General features: G+C 41.7%; 1 protein-coding gene and 1 long non-coding RNA gene across 2 annotated transcripts; one reads left to right on the top strand and one right to left on the bottom strand.

Moving 5' to 3' along the window:
* Positions 1-1,700: 1,700 nt before the first annotated feature.
* LOC132874042 (uncharacterized) lies at positions 1,701-7,320 on the top strand. Its single transcript, XR_009651624.1, has 3 exons — positions 1,701-1,784; positions 6,928-7,042; positions 7,137-7,320. It is a non-coding gene; the product is annotated as an uncharacterized LOC132874042 (long non-coding RNA).
* Positions 7,321-10,645: 3,325 nt separating this feature from the next.
* Positions 10,646-24,234, bottom strand: lmod1b (leiomodin 1b (smooth muscle)). The gene is made up of 3 exons (XM_060910655.1): positions 23,805-24,234; positions 12,278-13,999; positions 10,646-12,036 (listed from the first exon to the last, which is right to left on the bottom strand). Exons 1-3 carry the CDS (start codon positions 24,069-24,071, stop codon positions 12,010-12,012), a joined length of 2,016 nt encoding a protein of 671 aa, XP_060766638.1. The 5' UTR covers positions 24,072-24,234; the 3' UTR covers positions 10,646-12,009.
* Between the last annotated feature and the right edge of the window lie 593 nt (positions 24,235-24,827).

The raw sequence follows: 24,827 nt of genomic DNA, 5'->3' as shown, positions 1-24,827 counted from the left end.
GCCACGCTTCTGGCATGAGAAGCTCATGCTGTGAACCATGAAGGGGTGGCAGGAACACCTCTAAGGATGAGAAGTAAAGCTTGGGTTGTTACAGGAAGAAGATTAGCCAAAAAGGCAGTGGAAAGCTGTGTAACTTGCAGAAAAGCAAGGGCAAAACGATGTCGACAGATAATGGGTGACTTACCACCAGAGCGTGTTGGACCAGCAGCTCCATTTCAGTTTACTGCCATGGATCTGTTTGGGCCCTATGGGGTCAGAGACGAGGTGAAGAAGAAAGTGAGACTCAAAGTGTGGGGCATCGTGTTCAGCTGCATGGCATCCAGAGCCATCCATGCTGACATTGTCAGTGACTTGTCAGATGAGGGATTTCTGCTGGCTTATCAGAGGTTTACATCACTGAGAGGACATCCTAGCAGGGTATGGTCTGATCTGGGTACAAATTTTGTAGGGGCCAAACCTGCTCTTGAGGACCTCTATAAGTTCCTTGAGCACCTAGAGAGGTCAGGACTGGAAGAGGAGTTTGCCAAACATGGCACAAACTGGTCCTGGAAGATCCATCCTGCAGACTCGCCTCACAGAAATGGAGCAGCTGAGGCAGCCGTTCAGACCGTGAAAAGAGCCCTGCAGAATGTAGATGGAAATGTTGTCTTCACATGTGGAGAATTCCAGACTTTTGTGTATATGGCAGCCAATCTGGCCAACGAAAGGCCTACAGATGTGTGAGCACAAAGCCAGGAGGAATGTGTGGAGTACATCACCCCAAACTCTCTCCTGTTGGGGCGTGTCTGCTCAAGTGGAGACCCAGGAGACTTCCAGTTTGAGAGTTATCCTTACAAAAGACTGAGAGTCATTCAATCGGAGGTGAACAAGTTTTGGAAGAAGTGGTGTCAGCTCGCAGGCCCAAACCTCTTTGTCAGAAGCAAGCGGCATACGAGAGAGAGAAACGTTGCTGTGGGAGACATCGTTTGGCTTGCTGATCAGAATGCCCTAAGACAGGGGTGTCAAACCTGATCCATAAAGGGCCTTGTGGCTGCAGGTTTTCATTCCAGCCATGCAGCAGCACACCTAACTTGGCTCATTCAATCAACTGAACTGTCTTCACACAGTCAAATACTTGCAGCCACACCCACCCTTGATTAAAGGGTGGGTGTGTCAGTTGATTGAATAAGCCAAATCAGGGTGCTGCTGCATGGCTGGAATGAAAACCTGCAGCCACACGGCCCTTTATGGATCAGGTTTGACACCCCTGCCCTAAGAGGTCAATTCAAGTTGGCCAGGGTAATCAGTACTAATCCTGATGAGAGAGGGATTGTGAGAGATGTCCAAGTCAGGACATTTCCTAGCTATCCTCTTATGATCAAGAGACCAACCAATGAGGGATATACAAGCAAGAGCACCAAAACTGGAAAGAAGACCACCATGAAGATTCCTGCGACAGTTCTCCACAGAGATGTCAGGCAACTTGTTGTTTCGGTAGAGGAGCAACAGAGTGGAGACCCAGCAGCTTCAGGGGATGACTGATGTGATGTGACCTCCTTGGGATCTGGAACCAGGAGCTCAAGTGGGAGGTGTGCTGTCAGACTCCATGAAGCAAAGACTTTTATTTAAGTTTAAGGGAGTGGGGACTTTTATTTTGATACCTGACATTACAGGAAGTTGATTTCCAAGGTTCTCATTCTTTAGTTAGTGCAGCAGGCACATGCAGAGTGCAGTGATAGCAGAGGTGTTTGTTGTAAAAAGAACAGGGGAACTTAAAGCATAAGCCATCTCTGGGGAAGCCACTGGTGAGTATGTTATTTCTATTCATATCGGCTGTTTGCTAGCGATGTTTTAATGTTAACTTTAGCAATGTAATGCAGCTGACATTTACTAGCAGTCACATTGCGCTAAGTCTTAGCTTTAGCCTTTAGCTTTATATGTGCTTTGTCATGCAACTTTGGTTTCTGTAATGGGTGTAGTTTTTGGTTTAAAGTAATTGTGTACTTTGTATTTTCTCTTTCTTGATTTGTAAAGGTTTTTAAGCTACTGACTAATTAAAGCTAACTGAAGCTCATTTCAACCTGAAATGTTCAAACAACTAAAAGAAAAGAAAGAAGATTAAGTTGTGAAAATCTGAGTTGATCCATCTTACCCCCGTAGTTGGCTAAGGTCTTTTCAAGTTTGCCCAGGCTTTAAGTAGAGACACCCCAATAACTTGACAGTAACATTATTAGAAAGTATATCTCCTTTCACTTCTATGCAGATGATGTACAACTGTACCTCCCTGTCAAATCTAGGGATTCCATACAGCCACTATTGGATCATCTTGAGGACATTAAGTGCTGGATGACCAACAACTTCCTCCAGCTAAATAATGACAAAACTGAGGTTATCATTTTTGGTCCTCCCAAATCTAGATCCTCAGCGGCTGACAAGCTTGCTCATCTCTCTCCATATGTTAAGTCATATGCTAAAAACCTAGGTGTCACTCTTGATTCAGAACTCTGTTTTAAAAAGCAGATTAGTACTGTTATTAAGAATAGCTTCTTCCAGCTGAGAATGATCTCCCGTCTCAAACCTTCTTTATCCTTTTAAGACCTAGAAAAAGTCATCCATGCCTTCATTACATCCCGGCTAGATTACTGCAATTCCCTCTATCTTGGTCTCCCCCAGTCTCAATGAATGCGTTTACAGTTGGTGCAAAATGCAGCTGCTAGACTGCTGACAGGTACCAAGAAGAGAGAGCACATTACCCCTGTCCTGGCTTCTTTACACTGGCTCCCCATTAGTTTTAGGATCCAATTTAAAGTCCTACTAATAGTCTACAAGGCGTTGCGTGGTCAAGCCCCCGCTTACATCTCAGATCTTCTGAAACCATCCCCTGCACCTAGGTCCCTCAGATCTGCTGATAAAGGTCTCCTCCATGTGGCCTGGACTCACCTCAAACAAAAAGGTGATGGGGCATTTGCAGTAGCGGCTCCAAGTCTGTGGAACTGTTTGCCCCCAGACATTAGATTCGCCCCTCTATCTCCTCTTTTAAATCCAGGCTCAAAACTCACCTCTACTCACTGGCTTTTGTAACCTCTTAGCTGCCCATTCCCTAGTTCTTTTTGTAGTGGGTGTTATTCAGTGGTGTTGTTGTTGTTCATTTGTTGTTTGTGTAATTCTGGCCTCTTTGTCTATCTGTCAATCTCTGTGTTTGTAATGTGTACTTTTGTTGCAGCTATTAATGCATCTTTTCTTTTGTGTTTGTGCATTTTACCTCTGATTTCTTAGCTACCCTATGTACAGCATAGTGGTCAGTGAAAACTATTTTAAATGTGCTTTATAAATTAAATTTACTTACTTTTGCAGCCTTTCCAACTTCACATTTTAGCTGTTACTTGTTGATTTTTTGCCATAAATACAGCTGAAATTTGGCATAGATAACTTCAGCAGATCAGACTGACCTGCACTTGAAGTTGCTTTAATAATGTCTGTTATTTTGCTGCATCCTCTTGGTGAGTAGGCCAAATCAGTGATAGAATAGGGTAGGCCACCAGGATTTCTCTTCAATCTTCCAATGGCCAACATGGGCCTGCAACCACCCACACCATTGTACAGTGCACATGAGCTCCCATCTTATGGTGCTAAAATGCTGGCTAAAATCAATGCCAATCTGCTGTGTTTGAGGCAAATCATATCTACATTGAAATATTAAAAAAAAAAAGTCATAGATCAGGCAGTGTGATCCAGTGACTCAAAATCCTGAAATGCATGACCTACAAGTATGCTGAAAAAGGAAGATTTGGTGGAGAGATGGGAAGATCCAAGTTGATTTTCCTGAATTACAATCTAAATACTTTCCAGTGCTTATCATCCAATCATGGATGGCCAGAGCAAGGTCATATTTGCATGGCTAGTTTCTGAATTTGATCAACTGTGCAAATTGGGGAAGAGAAATAAAGTATAAGGTAGGTTAACTGTCTTGGTTATCTTTTTCTCTAAAAATAATATTCAGCTGTGCAATATGGCAAATGGAAGTAAATACTGTACATATCGCTCTTTCTCACACATGCACTCAGAATGGGTACATGTGGCTACTGGTTATAAATAAAAGTGTTTTCTGATACCATGTCCATACAGTAAATATAGCATATGTACATGTTATCTATTATACTAGCCTCATCTCTTGCAAGCATCACCAAGCTGTAAGCAGCATCAGGGCTTGTAGTATTTTGGTTACTAGTTTTGTTTACTGTGTTGTGTGCTGTGAACTATATTTATTTTCAAAATAGTAAGAAAGCACTTGTTCATGAATTGTTTTAGAAGCATTATTTAGTACTAATGAGCACATATTGTTTCATAAGTGTAGTGTAAAGCCTCTAAAATAAATAAAATTAAAAAAATTAAAGCGAATAGCAGAAGTTTGACTGTACTTTTAACTTTTACTCTTAGTTTTCACGAAGGAGCTGATTTATTCCCACATGGGACTTTTGTAATTGCAAACTGAGTGGATTGCTCAAAAGATTCCAATGTTGTCTTTGTTGCCTTCTTGAGTTATTGCTGAATGGCTGGAATTCTTGGTGTAGATATCTGCCAAAAAGCTAAAAAGCAAACAAAAAAAACCTTACAAAACCTTTCATTTGACCTTTCAGAAGGACCAAACAAAAGCTGTGATAATCAAAAGATAAATTTTCTTAAAATAAACAACACTTACTTGATCTCGAATCAGTAACCTTGGTGAACCATGAGGTGAATTTTGTTTATTTTTATCTGCCGATTATCTTCCGATACTACGAAGTTATAATGAGGTTTCTCTTATTTTGTTTCTGATTGGTTCCAAAGTTTATCAAGAAGTAGAATGGGTAATTGAACTTGATCAAAATAAGTGCTGATTGGTTATGAAGGTTTGCTGTTATACACATTCTTACAACATGACAGTGACTTCGTCACTCATTCTTGTGTACAATGGTGTTTGAAAGTTTGTGAACGCTTTAGAATTTTCTATATTTCTGCATAAATATGACCAAAAACATCAGATTTTCACACAAGTCCGAAAAGTAGATAAAGAGAACCCATATACTTGGTCATTTATTTATTTAGGAAAATGATCCAGATTGTGTACAAATGGAGGAAATTCAAGACCATTGTTACCCTCCCCAGGAGTGGTCAACCAACAAAGATCACTCCAAGAGCAAAGTGTGTAATAGTCATCGAGTTGTCATATGTGAGTGGCAAAAGTATGTGAACCTCTAGGATTAGCAGTTCATTTGAAGGTGAAATTAGAGTCAGGTGTTTTCAATCAATAGGATGACAATCAGGTGTGAGTGGGCACCCTGTTTTATTTAAAGAACAGGGATCTATCAAAGTCTGATCTTCACAACATGTTTGTGGAAGTGTATTATGGCACGAACAAGGGAGATTTCTGAGGACCTCAGAAAAAGTGTTGATGCTCATCAGGCTGGAAAAGGTTACAAAACCATCTCTAAAGAGTTTGGATTCCAGCAATCCACAGTCAGACAGATTGTGTATAAATGGAGGAAATTCAATACCATTGTTACCCTCCCCAGGAGTGGTCAACCAACAAAGATCAATCCAAGAGCAAGGCGTGTAATAGTCGTCGAGGTCACAAAGGACCCCAGGGTAACTTCTAAGCAACTGAAGGCCTCTCTCACATTGGCTAATGTTCATGAGTCCACCATCAGGGTAACATTGAACAACAATGGTGTGCATGGCAGGGTTGCAAGGAGAAAGCCACTGCTCTCCAAAAAGAACATTGCTGCTCGTCTGCAGTTTGCTAAAGATCACGTGGACAAGCCAGAAGGCTATTGGAAAAATGGTTTTGTAGATGGATGAGACCAAAATAGAACTTTTTGGTTTAAACGAGAAGTGTTATGTTTGGAGAAAGGAAAACACTGCATTCCTGCATAAAGTACCTTATCCCATCTGTGAAACATGGTGGTGATAGTATCATGGTTTGGGCCTGTTTTGCTGCATCTTGGCCAGGACAGCTTGCCATCATTGATGGAATAATGAATTCTGAATTATACCAGTGAATTCTAAAGGAAAATGTCAGGGCATCTGTCCATGAACTGAATCTCAAGAGAAGCTGGGTCATGTAGCAAGACAACCCTAAGCATGCAAGTTGTTCTACCAAAGAATGGTTAAAGAAGAATAAAGTTAATGTTTTGGAATGGGCAAGTCAAAGTCCTGACCTTAATCCAATCGAAATGTTGTGGAAGGACCTGAAGCAAGCAGTTCATGTGAGGAAACCCACCAACATCCCAGAGTTGAAGCTGTTCTGTATGGAGGAATGGGCTAAAATTCCTCCAAGCCAGTGTGCAGGACTGATCAACAGTTACTGGAAATGTTTAGTTGCAGTTATTGCTGCATACGGGGGGGTCACACCAGATACTGAAAGCAAAGGTTCACATACTTTTGCCACTCACAGATATGTAATATTGGATCATTTTCCTCAATAACTAAATGACCAAGTATAATATTTTTGTCTCATTTGTTTAATTGGGTTCTCTTTATCTACTTTTCGGACTTGTGTGAAAATCTGATGATGTTTTAGGTCATATTTTATGCAGAAATATAGAAATTCTAAAGGGTTCACAAACTTTCAAGCACTACTGTACCTTTTTGATAATGCGAGATCAATTGTTCATATCACAAGATCACAATTCGCCATTCTGATGATTTGTAATACTTATGTGCAGTGTGCTATTGTTACACTCATTCTTACAATACGATGACATAGTGGCTTCGCCTCTATGAAGCAGTAGCCACAAAAATGATGGGCGTAATGAGTAAATCACCACTGCTTAAACACACAGTATTATTCAGGCTTTTTACATATTTTTAAATGCAGTAAGGAACTTGACGGAATGCCTAATATCAAAATGGAAGACTTCAGCTACTTATTTATGCCACCACAAATCTGATGAAATGTTTTTGTTTTAGTAAGGCTGCAATCTGAAGCTGAACACCCGTGATCTCCGATCCTGCAGACAACACTGCATCAAGAATCGTCATTCATCTACAGCTGAGGTAGCCACATGGACTCTGGATTACTTTGGTAAATCTTTTGTCAAGTACTACAATATGGAATTACATTCACAAATGCCAGTTAAAACCATGTAAAAATGAAACCTTATACTACTTGTGTCCAGAAGCACCATTGATTTCTCTGGGCTTGGCGGCATCTAGGATTGACCATGACATAATGTGGTCAGACAAATCAGTATTCCAGGTGTTTTTTGGAAGAAATGGATTCCATGTGCTCTGGACTGAAGATGAAAATGACCATCCAGACCAGTAACAATAGTGATAGACCCTCAACAGGGAGTTTTTTCAGTTCTGGTATGTTGCTCATTTTGATTTTCTTATTTGAGGTTGTGTGTGTGTGTATATACCGGCTAGTGGCCTAGTGGTAGCGTGTCCGCCTCTCGATCGGGAGATCGTGAGTTCTATTCACGGTCGGGTCATACCAAAGACCATCATAAAAATGGTACCTACTACCATCTGGCAAGGCACGCTGCTATACAGATGCGAGTGGGGAGTTAAACTCTTGTGCTTACCAGAGGACTAGCTCCCCACTGTAACCCTAGCTATGTAGTAGGCGAGAAGCCGAGGGCTGTGGAAAAGGAGATCGGCACCGCCCGATGCGCCACATGGCGTGGGAAGGAAGGGTGTGTGTATATATATATATATATATATATATATAATTTAATTTTTTTTTTTTTACATTTTTTAAAAACATGCAGCATGGCTACAGTCCTTTCTGACATAATCATGGCCATCACAAACACTCCCTCCAAAGTGTCTACCCATCAAAGTGAGAACATTGAAGGTTCCCTCTGCTGAAATTTGAAACACACTTGAATGTCATTTCTATAAAGCTGAAAAGGTCTGTTTTATTGTTGTACAATCACTGACAATTTTGTGTTAACACTGTTCCAAATTTTACTTCAGCAGTAATTCAGTAATCTGGTGAAGACCTTGAGCTGTTAGATCACTGTTGGCCCAAATTATTCATTAATTACCTTTTAATAACAATGTTTGTAAAAACAAAGGAATGTTATACTTCAGGATGCAAACATGTCATCAACGTTTTGTTCAGCAGTAGTAATGAACATGTTCACAGAGTGGTACCAGTAAACATTCACAATTGCCCTTTGCCCTTATTGCAACCATGTTGGTAAGTTTTCAGGTGAGCTTGACTATTCAGGATGTCGAACACATTTTCCTAAATGAAACAAACATGTAGGATTAAAATTTTGCTATGCAATCCATTATTGATAAACAATAGCCTTCATAAGTAACCTTTATTCAACAGTCACATTTACAGGAATTCTCCAGGAAAGAAAATGGCAAGACAATAATCAACCTTGGTGTTTTAACAAAGACATGAACTTCTCTCTCTGTGTGTGTGTGTGTGTGTGTGTGTGTGTGTGTGTGGATACTGTTGGCTGTGTTCCCCTTATTAGAAAGGAGAAAGGAATGAGATGTAGCCTTTGAGAATGACCAAATATAGGCATTTCATGGGTGTAGAGGTTGAATAAGAGACAACTGAATATAAACTGCTCTGCTGCTGTTCAACCCGCATTCCAGATTTCAAGAAGGGATTCACTTCTGGATAAATATGTATTTTTTGTTGCCAGATAACAATAAAAGTCAGGAAAAGCAGCATTAGTATTGAAGTCATTTTAATTAAGAGGCTTATTCTTTTTGAAATACTTCAAAAATAGTCAGAGAATGCAGATGTACTTATCTAACCTCCAATAGTATGTTCAGTGTGACAGCATCTTTGTTTAGTTTCAGCTGTGCCTTTTTTTAAAACTTAAAATGTAGACAGACATTTTAGCCCCTTATAATTTATCAACAAATCCATTCAATTCACTCAAGTCTCCAAACACTGTTTTCTCCAAACCCTTGTTTTCTTTTGACATAATTTAGCCAAGGCATACTTTATTCATCCTGTACATGTACTTTATTAGCACATATTTGAAAACAGCCAATTATTAGTGTTATGCTCCACACCTTCTAGTTGTGTGCTTTTGTAATTCTGTTTAATGTGTTGTGTCCAGAGGTCTCGTGTGTCTCGGAACTTACTGTCAGGGCCCTGAAATGTCATTTTGTTGTTGAAATAGTATTATTGCACCACCAGAGAGAATGACAGCACATTCGTGTTCATTCGCTTGTTTGCGCTGAGCAATTTGTGGCTCATTGTTGGGTTCTTGGTGCACGAGTTGTGCACCAAGAACCCAACAATGAGCCACAAATTGCTCAGCGCAAACAAGCGAATGAACACGAATGTGCTGTCATTCTCTCTGGTGGTGCAATATATGCCCTCAAAATTAACCCTAGGACACGTTAATATTCAAATAAACAGTGAAATAAGCTTAGCCTAATGGGGTATTCTTGGTTGATGATGAATTGTTTGCAGTATTTGCTCCTCCCCAGACACAATGGACATAAGGACATTCTTTACAAAGAAGCGGAAAGTCAGTCAAAATTTCCCCACAGGACAGGTTTTTTTGTCCCAGTGGAAATGTTAGTGCAGTTAGCTGGTTAGTCAATGTTAGATGTATCAGCTAGCTTAACGTTAGCTATCATTTAATTCAAACCCAGTAGGCCTGCCTTACTGTAATGCCAAGAATGAGGTCAAGTCTGCTCTGATGATATTTATTGATTCCTTGTTTTGTCTGGTCTTTGGCAGTTTTCTGGAAAGTAAGATGGGAAATCAGTGTATGGGGAAGGAATAGTAGAGAGGAAAGCGATGGAGAGAGATGGATGTTATTCCAGGTGGATTGTGAAGGAAAGGGGGATAAAAGTTATGAAGTGGTAGAAATTGTGGTGGCACCAATATAAGGAGGAGTTATATCTATAAATCTATTTGTTATACTAATCTGTAAATGCTACTGTAGTACCACCATTGCATGTAGGTTGACAACTGCACTTGTTCATTGTGTGAAGTTATCTTTTATGTGTCATTGCTTGACCCAGTGTAATTTTGTGTTATGAAGACTGCATGATGCCATGCCATTTTTGTTATGAGTATCATTAAATCGGAAAAAAGTAAAATGCACCCACTAAAGTCACTGTTGGTGGTGAACAAAATTGCACCTGTTCATTGTGTGAAGTTATTTTTTGTGTCACCGTTGCTTGACACAGTGTGATTTTGTGTTATGAAGTTTGCATGATGCCATGTCATGCCTGGTCATTGTGTGAAATTATGAATATTCTTATTTTTAAACATACAGTTGAGTGTCACTATTGCTTGGCCCAGTGGCATGTTGTGTTGCATCTAAAACTAAATAGAAAACACAAAATAAAAAGTAAAATGCACCCATTAAGTCATTGTTGGTGATAAATTGTCACATTCATCTCATTATCTTAGGTGTAGCGGTGGGTTTAAAAACAGGCTGATGAATATATGGACTAGTTGAATGAGGACTTATTGTTGAGTCTCTAAAATAGTCATTGAATTAAGTGACTTTTGTAGGTAAAATTAGGTGTTTAAAAACCTGTTAAAAATACACCAGAATGCAGGAAATGGCATCTAATTAATTAAAAATTTTCTGGCGGAGGACCCACCGCCAGTGTGTCCCCCCCACATTAAAAATGCTTCTGATGCCCCTGTGCACGACCCTAAGGTTTCTACTGTGTATTGTCGTTTTTTGAGAAATATCCGTGTCACTGGGTGAAGAACTTGGCTGCCATTTTTTTTCTGGGTGTTTGTGTTTCTGCTTGGGAGAAAGGGAAGCATTTGTTCGTTTTCTTTGTGTAGATAAAACAGCTTTTCTTCTCTTTCTTTAGTCTTTGTTTGTTTTGGGTTTGGCTGACTCAACACATTTTCACCTTGACTGTATAGATGTATTTGAAAACATGTATCTCCAAATCTGTGAAACTTTTTGCCAGTGAGTTCTTTATTCATCCACATTTTTCCATCATGCTTTTCTAATATTGTTTCAACCCTAAACTGGGACATAAAATGAGTGAAATATTTTATGGCCATTTTAACCAAACAAGATTTTGTCTACTAGACAGTAACATCACAATTATGCTGTGTCAATAGAAGAAGATTTTAAACATGCTTTTACAAGTTTATTCAAATGTAAGCATAGTATTGTAGTCTTGGAATAATCTTACTGAAATCATCCAAAACTTATATAGATACAGTAATTAAAATGGCACAAATCAATGATGTGCCAGCATTCACTATAAAATAAAAAGAACATTTTCACTTGTCCAGCTGATATAAGCGTGAGAGAATTGGCACTCATACATATGGCGGTGCACTAATTTTGAAGAGGATCAGCATCTGAATGAAATCCAATTTAGAATAGAATGAAATCGTTTATCAATAAATGGAATACTTATTATATCATTTGTAATGACATAAAATCATATACTTCTTTTAAAGAAAGAACAAATTATCCTGAGAAATGTATTACTTAAAGGTTAATTGAGAATAAGCAGTATTATACAATATTATATTGATGTGCACTAATGAACTATGTGCAATACAATAAAGCTTAAACTATTTTGCAAAAAATTTGGAAAACAATCAATAAACATTCTGTATTGTTTAAATGCTAGTTCCAACTTGGCAAAAATATTTTGTTATAAGGAATTTCATTAGTTTGTAATTTCTAATAATTTAGAAGCCAACTGACTGATTTTAATTTCTTTAGAATCAGCTTTCCTGGCAGCAGAGTTCTCCATACACATATACACACATCCTGTATTACAGACATTCACCAATTTACCATGTGAATTACTTCACTTAGTGCAAATATCAATACAGGCTGGAAACTTTACCCTCTGAGCACCATGTTTGAACCAGGTATCCATTCCTTTCCATAGTTCATGACAGAATCCTGGGCTGAAGCTGTATCCTACAGAATTATACTGTATTCATTATGCACATCCTTGTCGGTCTTATAGGCCATAGTAGACTCAGATGCCAAAGCCTGATCTTTACAAGGTGAGATGTCTGCCACCTGTTCTTCACTTTGTGTTTAACTTTTCCTTGTCTGATTATTGCAGTAGTTTTGGTAATGCAACCTATGTGAAAAGGAAGAAAAGATGCTCCGTTAAGGTGCTTTATTAAATATATGCTTTCCAAATATTAAATGCTACTCTCCTACAAAGCTGTTAATGAATAAACGTATTACCAATGATTTTGAAATTAAATATTTTTCATGCAAAAATATTTTAATACATATTAAATGTTAGCATACGTTTTAATGTTTTTTTTCTGACTCCAGTTTAAAATGGCTTAAAATTATGAGAAACTATTTCTTGCCTTTTTTAACTGTTTAATATTGGCACCCCTTATAGAGGCTAGAAGTTGATCCCTTGAATTTAGTCCTCCATCTCGGCCTCCAGTTCTGTCCTCAAGCTTTCTCTGTGATATAGGGGTCAGAGAGTTCTTCAGGAATTCACCATCTAGAATTGGAGGTGGTGGGGGTGGAGGACCACCAGGTCCTTTAAAGGCCTTTGGAGTCAACTTCGGAGATGGTACAGGAGATGGAGTCGGAGATGGCTTTGGTGAGTTTCTTGGGGAACTTTTGTTGAAGCCAGGCTGTGGGACTTTCAGTGAGTCAGTCTTGTCTCCAGTTCCCTGGGCTATGGCCTGTTTCTGCTCCTGCAACCTCTTCTGCCTCTGCCGGTCCATGTTACGACTGAGGATGTTGGTCATGGTCATGCGTGGGCCAGCCAACTCAAAGTGGTAGCCCAGTTTGAGTAGAGTTGTGTTTTCCTTCAAAATCTTTGTCATCTCCATTTCTGTCTTGCCTCCACAGATATGTCGCTGATTATGGAAGCGAAGCTCAGTTAGGGAGGTGTTGTACTGGAGGGCTTGGACCAGTGCCATGATGCCCTTACTGGTGAGAAGATTAGAATCCATGTTGATGCTAGTGATGATTTTGTTACTGCATAACATGCTTGCAATAGCATAGGCCACATGGTCATCTGCACGGCAGTTAGCAAGGGCAAATGTCTTGACATACATGTTGTTATTTAGTGCTTCAGCAAACTGAATGAGGGTTTTGACTTTGATGACTTCTGAATTGTTGACATTGACCTCTGTCATCGTGGGGTCATTGCTGCGTAGTCTCTCTAGATCTTGAGCAAACATGCTAGCAGACTCCTCTTCTTCCTGCTGTTCTTTAGTCATGGTTTTTGAGTTTTCTGCCACATAATTTCCAACTTTTTCTTCTTCATTGATTTCAGGGGTTTCATTTTGGATCTCATTTTGCACTTTTGGTCTCTTTTTTCCATTGTCAACAGAACTCATTTTTAATACTTCTTGATCCTTATCCATGTTCTCTTTCTCACTCTCTTGATCTATACTATTAATATTTTTCCTAGCATCCATCAGAATAATTTCCTTTATCTTGCCATTGCTAACTAACTCCACTTGTTCTTCTGTTTTCTCTTTGTCATCTGCCCTACTGCTTTCTTCTTTTTTGCTCTCTACAACTGCATTTTGGTTTTCCTCTAACTTTCCTCTAACAAGGTCTTTTGTCTTACTGTCCTGTCTTTTCCTGATTTCTGCTTTCATTCCTTGTTCCTTTTTTTCTTCCTTTTCCTGCTTCCCCTGTAACCTAGAAATAATCTTTGTCTTGCTGTCTCCTGATTCTCTCTTCCAGCTTTCATCTCTTCTCTCCTTCTCTTTACAATCCTCTTTTTTTTCTTGATACTTGGATATCAATTCTTTTGTCTTGCTGCTTCCATCTTTTGTGTCCTGTTTGAACTTGTAATCATCATTCTGTTCTTTCTCCTTGGCCTCACATTTCTTTTCTGTTTCCTCATTCCTCTTGAATAGCCTTATTCTTGTATCTTTAGAATCCTCTGTGGCCCCTGTGTTCCTGTCCTCCATATTTTTCTCTTGTTTAACAGGAGCATTGCACATGGAAGTCTGATTTCCTCTTTCCCTTCTGTCATTACTGGAAACATTTGTCTCCTGACTCAAGCCCATTTTTCTGAGATATTCTTGTTTCCGACTTTCCCTTCTGGGCTGACCCTAATGAGAAAACATAGCCAGACAATCATATGGATTCATGCATAATCAGTTAATGATATTGATTTTGGGGGGAAATGCATTAGGTTCAGAGTCAATAACAGTAGGGAAGAGCTGGCACAATATTTTATTTAAAATCATACCTTTCCTTACTACTTTTGTCATGTGCCAGTTTTTCTATATCCCCAGTGACATGGGTGTATATTTTCACTGAACCCAAAAAGTGTCCTATTTTACAACTGTATCTGCAAAGCAGCACAATTTTAACATCACACGGTCAATTGTGATTTATGCATTCACTAGCCTTTGTGATATTTCTTTGAGGGTGGCATGGAAAATCTTAAGTAAGGATCACTTCATGTCCTTTACACACGTGGAGAAACACACACACAATAATCGCCCATACAGTTACTGGAATTGATTGAAGGTGCAGCACTCTTAAAGATCCTTTTTTATTTTTGCTATTCTTTGTTTCCTCACTTTTTTTTTTTTAATGGTCACAATTATTCACCGAAGGCAAAGTGAATATCGATGAATAATAACCAAGACAAAAGTACCTTTGAATAGTTTTAGACCAAACTTCGGAGCATCTTTAGTACTTTCAGGAACAGCATTTTCTTTCATCATGTGCAATTCTTCCTCACTTACGGTGACAGTGATTGGCTGCCATTTTGCTGAGTCGCTTGAGGTGATTGGTCAAGAGATTCTGACTATTTCTTAATAATCAGCGCACACAATTTATCACCTCTGTAGTTATACTAATAACCATTATTAATGTGGTATGGAATATGGTTACTATGGTTTGATTATAATTCTATTATTTAAAAAGGATAAGGTAGTCTACTTATGTGCTCTGCATCGATTTGCATTTCATCCTTAAGTGGGCAAAGATTAGTATGTGAATCTTTTCTGTCTCAGTGCTGCAACCTATCACTACTCTTAACAGTTTTGGACCCTCTGAAGCAAGATTCTGTAATATTGCATTCCACACTTGTGGTTTCTCACAAATATGCAAACAGAAGCACCATGCACAATTGGAACAAATCCCATTGTTTATTTTTGTTCATGTTTATGGGACATTTACCACTGTGTCACTTTCTTTTGCTGCTCTTTTGACTGTACATTCTTAATTATCCTCTGGTGCTGTTTTGACTGTACATAGTTATTCTATGCTACTCTTTAAGTAAAGATTGCACCCAACTCCATTTGATTATTGTGGCAGCGGGGGCGTGGCCGAGCGTCAGTCTGTGAATAGAGGGCATAGTCAGGGAAGGTGAGTGGTCATGTCACTACACCTGTTGTCAATTAACGTGTGTTTGTGGGTCTCCTCCAGTGGCCGCGCCCTATAAAAGGAGAGTGAGAAGGGGAGGCCGGCACCGAGGGCTTGTGAGTAGCCTGTGTGTGTGTCTGTGAGGGAGAGTCTGAGTTGTGTGCTGAAAAGCAGCAATAAAAGAAATAATTAAGATGCAAACAACCGCTTGCCGTGCTTCTGTGCTCCACCTACGTCAGGGTCTTTCTACAGTGGTGCCGAAACCCAGGAGAGTGCAGAAGGGAACAGCCCCATGGAGTCCTCGCCGTTCAAGGACTTGATCCATGCCCTCACCACAGCCTAGCAGAACCAGCACCAAGTGCTCGTCGCCCTCCGGAAGGAGCCAGAACAGCAGTTCAAAGCCTTGGTGCTGGCCCAACAGGAAGACTGTCAGGCATTCCTGCACCTGCTCACATTGGTGGGGCCCACGACCGCCACCGGAGCGGACCCTCCCCACCTCACCCTAACAAAGATGGGTCCACACGACCATCCAGAAGCCTTCCTTGCACTCTTTGAGCAAGCAGTGGAGGCGTGGGGTTGGCCGGTCGACCAGCGCACGGCACACCTCCTCCCCCTGCTGACGGGCAAGGCGCAACTGGCCGCGCTGCAGCTCCCCGCTGACAGCCGGCTTGTGTATACGGCCCTCCGATGAGCCATCCTCCAGCGTTTTGGCCGCTCCCCAGAGCAACAATGGCAGCGCTTCCGCTCGCTGTGTTTGGAGGAGGTCGGCCGACCATTCGCGTTCGGGCAACAACTCCGGGACGCCTGCTAGTGGTGGCTGAGGGCAGATGACCGCAACGCAGAGGGAGTGATTGACCTGATGACACTGGAGTAATTTGTTGCGCGACTTCTGGAAGGAACCGCGGAGTAAGTCCAATTTCATCAGCATCGCTGGACCAAGCTATCAAGCTGGCAGAGGACCACATGACGGCAGTTCTGATGGCAGGAAGGCGTGTCTCCTCTCTCTCTTCTCCTTCTCCCTCTGCTTCCCATCCTCGCCCATTCCGGTTGTAACCAGACCTCAATCCACCAAAGTCTGGTGCAAGGTGAGGCATTGGAGAGAGCATGAGTGGTGAAGGTGTTGTGTGTGCATGGGGATGTTCACGAGTACCATTTGGTGTTCGTCCACATTCTATTTTGAGGGGGAAAAGCATAGTGTAAAGGTGGCGGTTGACCCTCGTCTCACCGACTCACTGATTTTGGGGACTGATTGGCCGGATTTTAAGGAGTTAATGACGCACATAGTAAGGAGTGGGTCCTGCAGTAATCCGTCTGGGGAAAGCCCTGGAGTAGCATTGGCGGGAGAAGCTGTCACAGAGCCGTCTACTTCAGCACTGCGTCAAGCCGGTACGTGGAGCGAGGAGTGCCCTGCCCCTCCTCCCTCTCTTGGGGATTCCCTTGGGTATTTCCCATTTGAACAGTCATGAGACGGGACTCTGTGGCACGCATTTGACCAAGTGAGAGTAATTGATGGTCAAATTCTCCAGCCAAATGTGACGCCGGCCTTCCTCTACTTTGCTATTATTAAGGATCGGTTATATTGAATGACGCAGGACACTCAAACTGGCGAAAAGATAAGTTATTAATTCCAAAGAGCCGCCAGGAATTCATATTCCAGGCGGTTCACTTTAATCCCATGGCCAGACACTTAGGGCAGGATAAAACACTAGCCCAAATAATGGCCCGGTTCTATTGGCCAGGGATTCGCAGTGGTGTGCGGTGTACCGCGAATGCCAATTAGTAAATCCCGTGGCCACTCCAAAAGCGCCTTTGCGCCCTCTCCCTTTAATCGAAACTCCTTTTGAAAGAATTGGGATGGATCTCGTCGAGCCATTAGATTGGTCAGCACGGGGATATCACTTTATTTTAGTTCTGGTGGACTATGCAACGCAATACCTGGAAGCAGTGCCTCTTCGCAATATCTCAGCACACAGTATTGCAGAAGCGCTCTTCTGCTTTATCTCCCAGGTCGGGATTCTGAAAGAAATCCTGACAGACCAAGGCACTACATTCATGTCATGCACACTGCGTGAGCTGCATGGGTTACTGGGGATTAAGCCTATCTGCACCAGCATCTATCACCCACAAACAGGTGGCTTCGTAGAACAGTTTAATTGAACTCTCAAAAATATAATTCGGAAGTTCGTAAGCGAAGATGCACGTAATTGGGATAAGTGGCTCGAGCCCCTGTTATTTGCAGTATGAGAGGTCCCGCAAGCCTCCACAGGGTTTTTACCATTTGAATTATTATATCGGCGTAAGCCACATGCCATTTTAGATGTGCTACATGAAAATTGGGAGGAGGGACCTTCATCTAGTAAGAATGAAATTCAATACATTCTCGACTTGCGTGCCAAACTCCACACACTCGCGCACTTAACCCAGAAGAATTTGTGGCAGGTGCAAGAACATCAAGTCTGACTGTACGATGGGCACGTGCCTTAGGGAGTTCACACCGGGAGACAAAGTACTCATGTTACTGCCCATGTCGAGCTCCAAATTGGTCGCCAAGTGGCAAGGGCCCTTCGAGGTCACACAGCGAGTCAGGGACGTTGACCTATGAGGTGAGGTGAACGGACAGGGGTGGGGCGTTGCAAATTTACCACCTCAATCTATTAAAACGTTGGAATGAGGAGGTCCCCGTGGCATTGGTGTCAGTAATTCCGGAGAAGGCGGAGCTGGGGCCGGAGGTTCAAAAAAGAAAATTGACATTGCCCACTGCTCTGGTCCCCTGTGGAGACCACCTCTCCCTGACCCAGCTCGCAGAGGTAGCCCAGTTGGAGAAAATTTTCCGATGTGTTTTCACCCCTACCCGGCCACACCCACCTCATAGAACATCACATTGAGACACCCCCAGGGGTGGTAGTGCGCAGCCGCCCTTACCGCCTGCCTGAACACAAAAAAAAAAGGTGGTCTGGGATGAACTTGAAGCCATGCTTGAAATGGGCATAATCGAGGAGTCCCACAGTGACTGGAGCAGCCCAGTGGTCCTGGTCCCCAAGACCAATGGGTCAGTCTGGTTCTGTGTGGACTATAGGAAAGTCAACGCAGAGTCTAAATTTGATGCGTACCCAATGCCTCGCATTGATGAGTTGCTCGATCGATTAGGCACTGCTCGTTTTTATTCGACACTGGATTTAACAAAGGGATATTGGCAGATCCCCTTGACTCCTCTGTCCCGGGAGAAAACAGCCTTTTCCACACTGTTTGGCTTACACCAATTCATCACACTTACTTTTGGGCTGTTTGGGTGCCCGCTGCATTCCAGCAGCTTAAGGACAGGGTCCTCTGCCCCCACACCACTTATGCAGCCACGTATCTTGATATCATATACAGCAGTGACTGGCCGCGGCACCTCGAACACCTTAGGGCCATCCTAAAGTCGCTGAGGCAGGCGGGTCTCACAGCTAACCCAAAGAAATGTGCGATTGGCCAGGTGGAAGTACTATATCTGGGTTTCCACTTGGGCCATGGGCAGGTGCATTCCCAAATTAATAAGACGGCAGCGATTGCTGCCTGCCCAAGGCTCAAGACCAAAAAGGGGGTGAGACAGTTGCTGGGGCTGGCTGGCTACTATCGTAGGTTCATACCTAATTATTCGGATGTCACCAGCCCGCTGACTGATCTCACTTAAAAGGGAGCACCAGATCTGGTCCAGTGGACGGAGCAATGCCAACAGGCTTTCTCTAGGGTAAAAGCTGCATTGTGTGGGGAGCCACTATTACACTCCCCTGACTTTTTTTTTTCTCTCCCCTTTTATTTTACAGACAGACACATCAGACAGAGGACTGGGGGCCATTCTGTCCCAGAAGGGGGAGGAGTGTCCCATGCTGTACATGAGCGGGAAGCTGCCGATGCGGGAAGGCAGGTCCAGCACGATAGAGTGCCTAGCCATCAAGTGGGTGGTCCTCGCCCTCCAGTACTACCTGCTGGGATGCTCTTTTGCCCTCTGTTTGGATCACGCGCCCCTCCAGTGGCTCCACCGCATGAAGGATGCCAATGGACGGATCACTTGTTATCTTGCACTCCAGCCATTTAAATTTGAGGTGGTCCACAGGCCGGGGGTGCAGATGGTGGTGGTGGACTTCCTGTCCCGTCAAGGGGGGGGGAGTCAGCTTCATGCTAGGCGGCCCCCCGACCTGAGTCAGGCGGTGGGGGTATGTGGCCGAGTGTCAGTCTGTGAATGGAGGGCATAGTCAGGGAAGGTGAGTGGTCATGTCACTACACCTGTTGTAAATTAACGTGTGTTTGTGGGTCTCCTCCAGTGACCGCGCCCTATAAAAGGAGAGTGAGAAGGGGAAGGTCGGCGCCAAGGGCTTGCTAGTAGCCTGTGTGTGTGTGTGTGTGTGTGTGTGTGTGTGTGTGTGTGAGAGAAAGTCTGAGTTGTGTGCTGAAAAGCAGCAATAAAAGAAATAATGAAGATGCAAACAACCGCCTGCCGTGCTTCTGTGCTCCACCCACATCAGGGTCTTTCTACAATTATTCATTCTATTTGTATTATTTGTATTTATTGAAATAATGTTGAGTCACTTCTCTTCAAGTTTGTGTTCTCTTTTCTGTTGTCTGTGCCTTAGCCAGTTTACAGTCTCAACAGAAGCATTTCAATGTACAATTGTCTCTGGCATACCGTGCATATGACCCAATAAAATGAGTTTGAATTTGACTTTTGTTCATTTCAAACAGGGAAGTGATATACTTTTTATATGCGTGTAATGAAGTCACAGTTGCATGTGCACATTTACAACAAGCATGTTACAATTGTGTAGTTTTTACAATTGTGTAGGCAGACTGTAACTACAAGTCTACAGTCTGTTCATTAAGTAAGACTTCAGTTTATATAGTATACTGTACAACCCCAATTCCAAAAAAGTTGGGACAAAGTATAAATTGTAAATAAAAACGGAAAGCAATGATGTGGAAGTTTCAAAATTCCATATTTTATTCAGAACAGAACATAGATGACATATCAAATGTTGAAATTGAGAAAATGTATCATTTAAAGAGAAAAATTAGGTGATTTTTAAATTTCATGACAACACATCTCAAAGTTGGGACAAGGCCATGTTTACCACTGTGAGACATCCCCTTTTCTCTTTACAACAGTCTGTAAACGTCTGGGGACTGAGGAGACAAGTTGCTCAAGTTTAGGGATAGGAATGTTAACCCATTTTTGTCTAATGTAGGATTCTAGTTGCTCAACTGTCTTGGGTCTTTTTTGTCGTATCTTCCGTTTTATGATGCGCCAAATGTTTTCTATGGGTGAAAGATCTGGACTGCAGGCTGGCCAGTTCAGTACCCGGACCCTTCTTCTACGCAGCCATGATGCTGTAATTGATGCAGTATGTGGTTTGGCATTGTCATGTTGGAAAATGCAAGGTCTTCCCTGAAAGAGACGTTGTCTGGATGGGAGCATATGTTGCTCTAGAACCTGGATATACCTTTCAGCATTGATGGTGTCTTTCCAGATGCGTAAGCTGCCCATGCCATACGCACTAATGCAACCCCATACCATCAGAGATGCAGGCTTCTGAACTGAGCGCTGATAACAACTTGGGTTGTCCTTCTCCTCTTTAGTCCAAATGACACGGCGTCCCTGATTTCCATAAAGAACTTCAAATTTTGATTCGTCTGACCACAGAACAGTTTTCCACTTAGCCACAGTCCATTTTAAATGAGCCTTGGCCCAGAGAAGACGTCTGCGCTTCTGGATCATGTTTAGATATGGCTTCTTCTTTGAACTATAGAGTTTTAGCTGGCAACGGCAGATGGCACGGTGAATTGTGTTCACAGATGATGTTCTCTGGAAATATTCCTGAGCCCATTTTGTGATTTCCAATACAGAAGCATGCCTGTATGTGATGCAGTGCCGTCTAAGGGCCCGAAGCTCACGGGCACCCAGTATGGTTTTCCGGCCTTGACCCTTACGCACAGAGATTCTTCCAGATTCTCTGAATCTTTTGATGATATTATACACTGTAGATGATTATGTTCAAACTCTCTGCAATTTTACACTGTCAAACTCCTTTCTGATATTGCTCCACTATTTGTCGGCGCAGAATTAGGGGGATTGGTGATCCTCTTCCCATCTTTACTTCTGAGAGCCGCTGCCACTCCAAGATGCTCTTTTTATACCCAGTCATGTTAATGACCTATTGCCAATTGACCTAATGAGTTGCAATTTGGTCCTCCAGCTGTTCCTTTTTTGTACCTTTAACTTTTCCAGCCTCTTAGAGTTTTCACTGACGTCACGGCATTCCGGGGAACGCCCCCCCAGCCGCCATCTTGGAGGGCAAACAAAACGGACCATCGCCACTACCGGCTACGTTATCTCAGACGAATTTATGAAGTTATATAGTCAGTTTTCTAAAATAAAGATCAATGTTGGCAAAATCAAGCAAACAGAAGTATATAGATACACATCTCACGGTATGCAGCCAAACTGGCTTTGATTGGGGGAATTGACCCCTACGAAGTGGACAAAGATGCATTTTCAAGTGACTATGCAGGGCTGCCAAAGCCTGAAACTGCCAAAGTCTGCTCCAAAGCCTGAAACTGACTTCATCAAACTTTAAAGGCTGTCTGATATATGCAACTTTATATATTCACAGCGCGCCTTTTGGCGGATGCTGCCTGAATCGCGCAGATCCGGGTTTTTTTTTTTTTAGGCGGGGCGTTGGAGTGTCTGATTATAATTTCAAAGTAAATTCTGTATTAAAATTACTAAATAAGCAAATCCGTTACAGTCCATGAAACAGGAAGTATAAGGATGAGAAAAAAACAGTTTAAATCGGGAAGCTGCGCACATTTGCGCAGTCCTGCACACCGCTCGGGCTGCACAAATGTGCGCAGCTTTGTGATTTAAACTGGTTTTTTCTCATCCTTATACTTCCTGTTTCATGGACTGTAACGGATTTGCTTATTTAGTAATTTTAATACAGAATTTACTTTGAAATTATAATCAGACACTCCAACTCCCGCCCCCCCCCCCCCCCCCCCTTAAAAAAAAAAAAACCGGATCTGCGCGATTCAGGCGGCATCCGCCAAAAGGCGCGCTGTTTGCATCCCAAACACAAATTAAATCATACAGAATAGACCTAAAATGTTTTTTTCAAAAATGACCCTTGCGTGAGTGAAGTGACAAGTTTCAAATAGAAACGTGACAAACGACCGATATTAAGTGTACATTACAGTGTAAATGTACACTCAGCGGTTCCAGTTAGGCATTCTCCAGAGAGTGTTCACATGATGTTTTGGTTTCCAAAAACAAACTTAAACACAATTGATTGTTTATTTAAACAACTTACCACTTATAAAATCATCGGAGCAGACTTTGCTGTGTTTGGAAGGCTGATAATCCTTGCGGTTGATTCTCGCAAGCCATAGATTTCTCCTTTGTATGCTGAGTTTGTTTGCTTGCCCTCGTACTCCCGTACAGTGGGAATTCCATAAAAGCTCTGCTTGACATCATCATCTGACCTATTACGACAGCCGTGAATACAACAGGTGTGCACCATTGCTAGCTTTAAATAGTAATAATGTAACTATAAATGTAAATAATATATAAATGAATGTAACTTGCACGCTACAATGTGTGCTCAGTGACCCGTACGGTAAGCTAGCCCTCCAAGATGGCCGCCACCAGGGAATCCCCGACTCTGTGACGTCATGTGAAAACTATCTATTGCCCCTGTCCCAACTTTTTTGAGATGTTGCTGTCATGAAATTTCAAATGAGCCAATATTTGGCATGAAATTTCAAAATGTCTCACTTTCGACGTTTGATATGTTGTCTATGTTCTATTGTGAATACAATATCAGTTTTTGAGATTTGTAAATTATTGCATTCCGTTTTTATTTACAATTTGTACTTTGTCCCAACTTTTTTGGAATCGGGGTTGTACATTGAGGATGACGTAGCTACAGTACTTTGAAATCAGTTTAGATTAAATGAATGTTTTCTAGCAGAGACTAAATCTAGTAAACAGACAATGGTTTGATTTGTAACCTACAGTCCGTTTGCTGTGCAAAGCCTGCAGCCCTGCTAGATGTAACCTTAAAAGGAAGTGTGTGAAATTGCAAAAAACCAAAGTATCCCATCAAGCCTAGCTTGAGAACCACCACAAAGCAGAGTTTTGCAGCACACCCTGCAATAAGCAGCACTAATTCTTTCCCCCATATTTATTTATTCTCCATTCATTGCAGATAAAATAAGTAAATAGAGGATATTGGGGGGGGGGTAATCATAATGCACATATGATTGATTTAACTATTGTTGCAATTAAAACTATAATCATTAGCATAGATAGATGGATAGAAAGTCAGTGAGAGAGTAAAAGATAAAGAAATCAAATAGATTGAGAAGTTGGATAGATGTTCTTTATGTACATAGAAAGACTGCCTGTCTCTCTATCTAGCTCTAGCTGTCTTTCAATAGCTAAAAGTGTGTGAGGACTAGATGATAAATGAGCCAGTTAAGATTAAAACTGAAGCATTTTCATACCTCCGTGGAGATGTTCCTTTGCAAACCCGTCTTTAACTCGCCGTGATTAGTCAAGGGAGAATCTCTTTTATTATGAGTGCTTTGTTTTAAATTGGTTTGGTCTACTATGATAATCTCACTTGGGTCTGGGTCAGGCACTGTCGACACCTCCTTCTGTAGCTCCTCCATCTCTTCAGGCGACAGGTTTGACAGCAAGTTGTCAAGGTCCGGATCCTCACTCACCTGGCGCCCGGTTCGAGTGAGTCCCCTCACTTTTCTCTTAGACATGATCCCGAAGTTTGAAAGATGCAGGATATAGAGAATAAATTATTTGACACGTCCCCGTATAGCCGTAGTTGTTAGTCGCTCCTTGTATATTTCCATAAATCAGACCAAACATTTAAGAAAAAGCTGATGAGTGAAGTGGACTCTGTTTCGGCACTGTGGTGCACTATAATCACCGCTGTGTGCTGCTTGGAAATTCCACGAAATCCATTTCAAACCCATGTCCATATTTAGTCGCCAGTACACACTCCTTTAAAGGCAATGGGGAGTTATGTGGTTTACTAAACCTCCAAGGCATCCGAGATACAAACATACTCTTTCCTATTTGTGATGAATTTAAACAGCATTTCTTAAGCTATGACGAAGCAAGTAAACTAACAATAACTGTAAGAATTATTGGCACCTTTCATGAAATAGAACGCGAATTAATGTACAAGCAATCAGTGATATTTTGAGCTTAAACCTATGGGGACGCTGTAGCATAGAATTTTATTTTAACATAATGTTTCTTAATTAGTATAAGTAAACAGTTTTCAGCATTATTATTATTATTATTATTATTATTATTATTATTATTATTATCTGCTTCCATGGAGACAATAACAGGACTGTCTCTTTTCTTGTAGAGGGATCTTGTAGACACTCCCCCATGCAGAACACATCAAGTTCATTTTATTTCTTGACTTCTGAATGTGGACTTGCCCTCTTCAACTCAGACTGCAAACTTCTGAAGACAGTGATTTACAAAAACATTTGTGT

This window comes from Neoarius graeffei, chromosome 26, assembly GCF_027579695.1.
Source record: "Neoarius graeffei isolate fNeoGra1 chromosome 26, fNeoGra1.pri, whole genome shotgun sequence".
NCBI lineage: Eukaryota > Metazoa > Chordata > Actinopteri > Siluriformes > Ariidae > Neoarius > Neoarius graeffei.
The sequence above is the reverse complement of the archived record's forward strand: the minus strand, read 5'-3'. Positions and strand labels throughout refer to the sequence as shown.

Bases quoted from the DNA above. Each gene is read 5' to 3' on its own strand.
- lmod1b (XM_060910655.1), bottom strand. From the start codon at position 24,071: ATGTCTAAGAGAAAAGTGAGGGGACTCACTCGAACCGGGCGCCAGGTG. The intron at 14,000-23,804 runs GTATGAAAATGC...TTTTCTCATTAG, and splicing joins AAAGGAACATCTCCACGGAG to GGTCAGCCCAGAAGGGAAAG. The intron at 12,037-12,277 runs GCAAGAAATAGT...CTTTTCACATAG, and splicing joins ATATTAAACAGTTAAAAAAG to GTTGCATTACCAAAACTACT.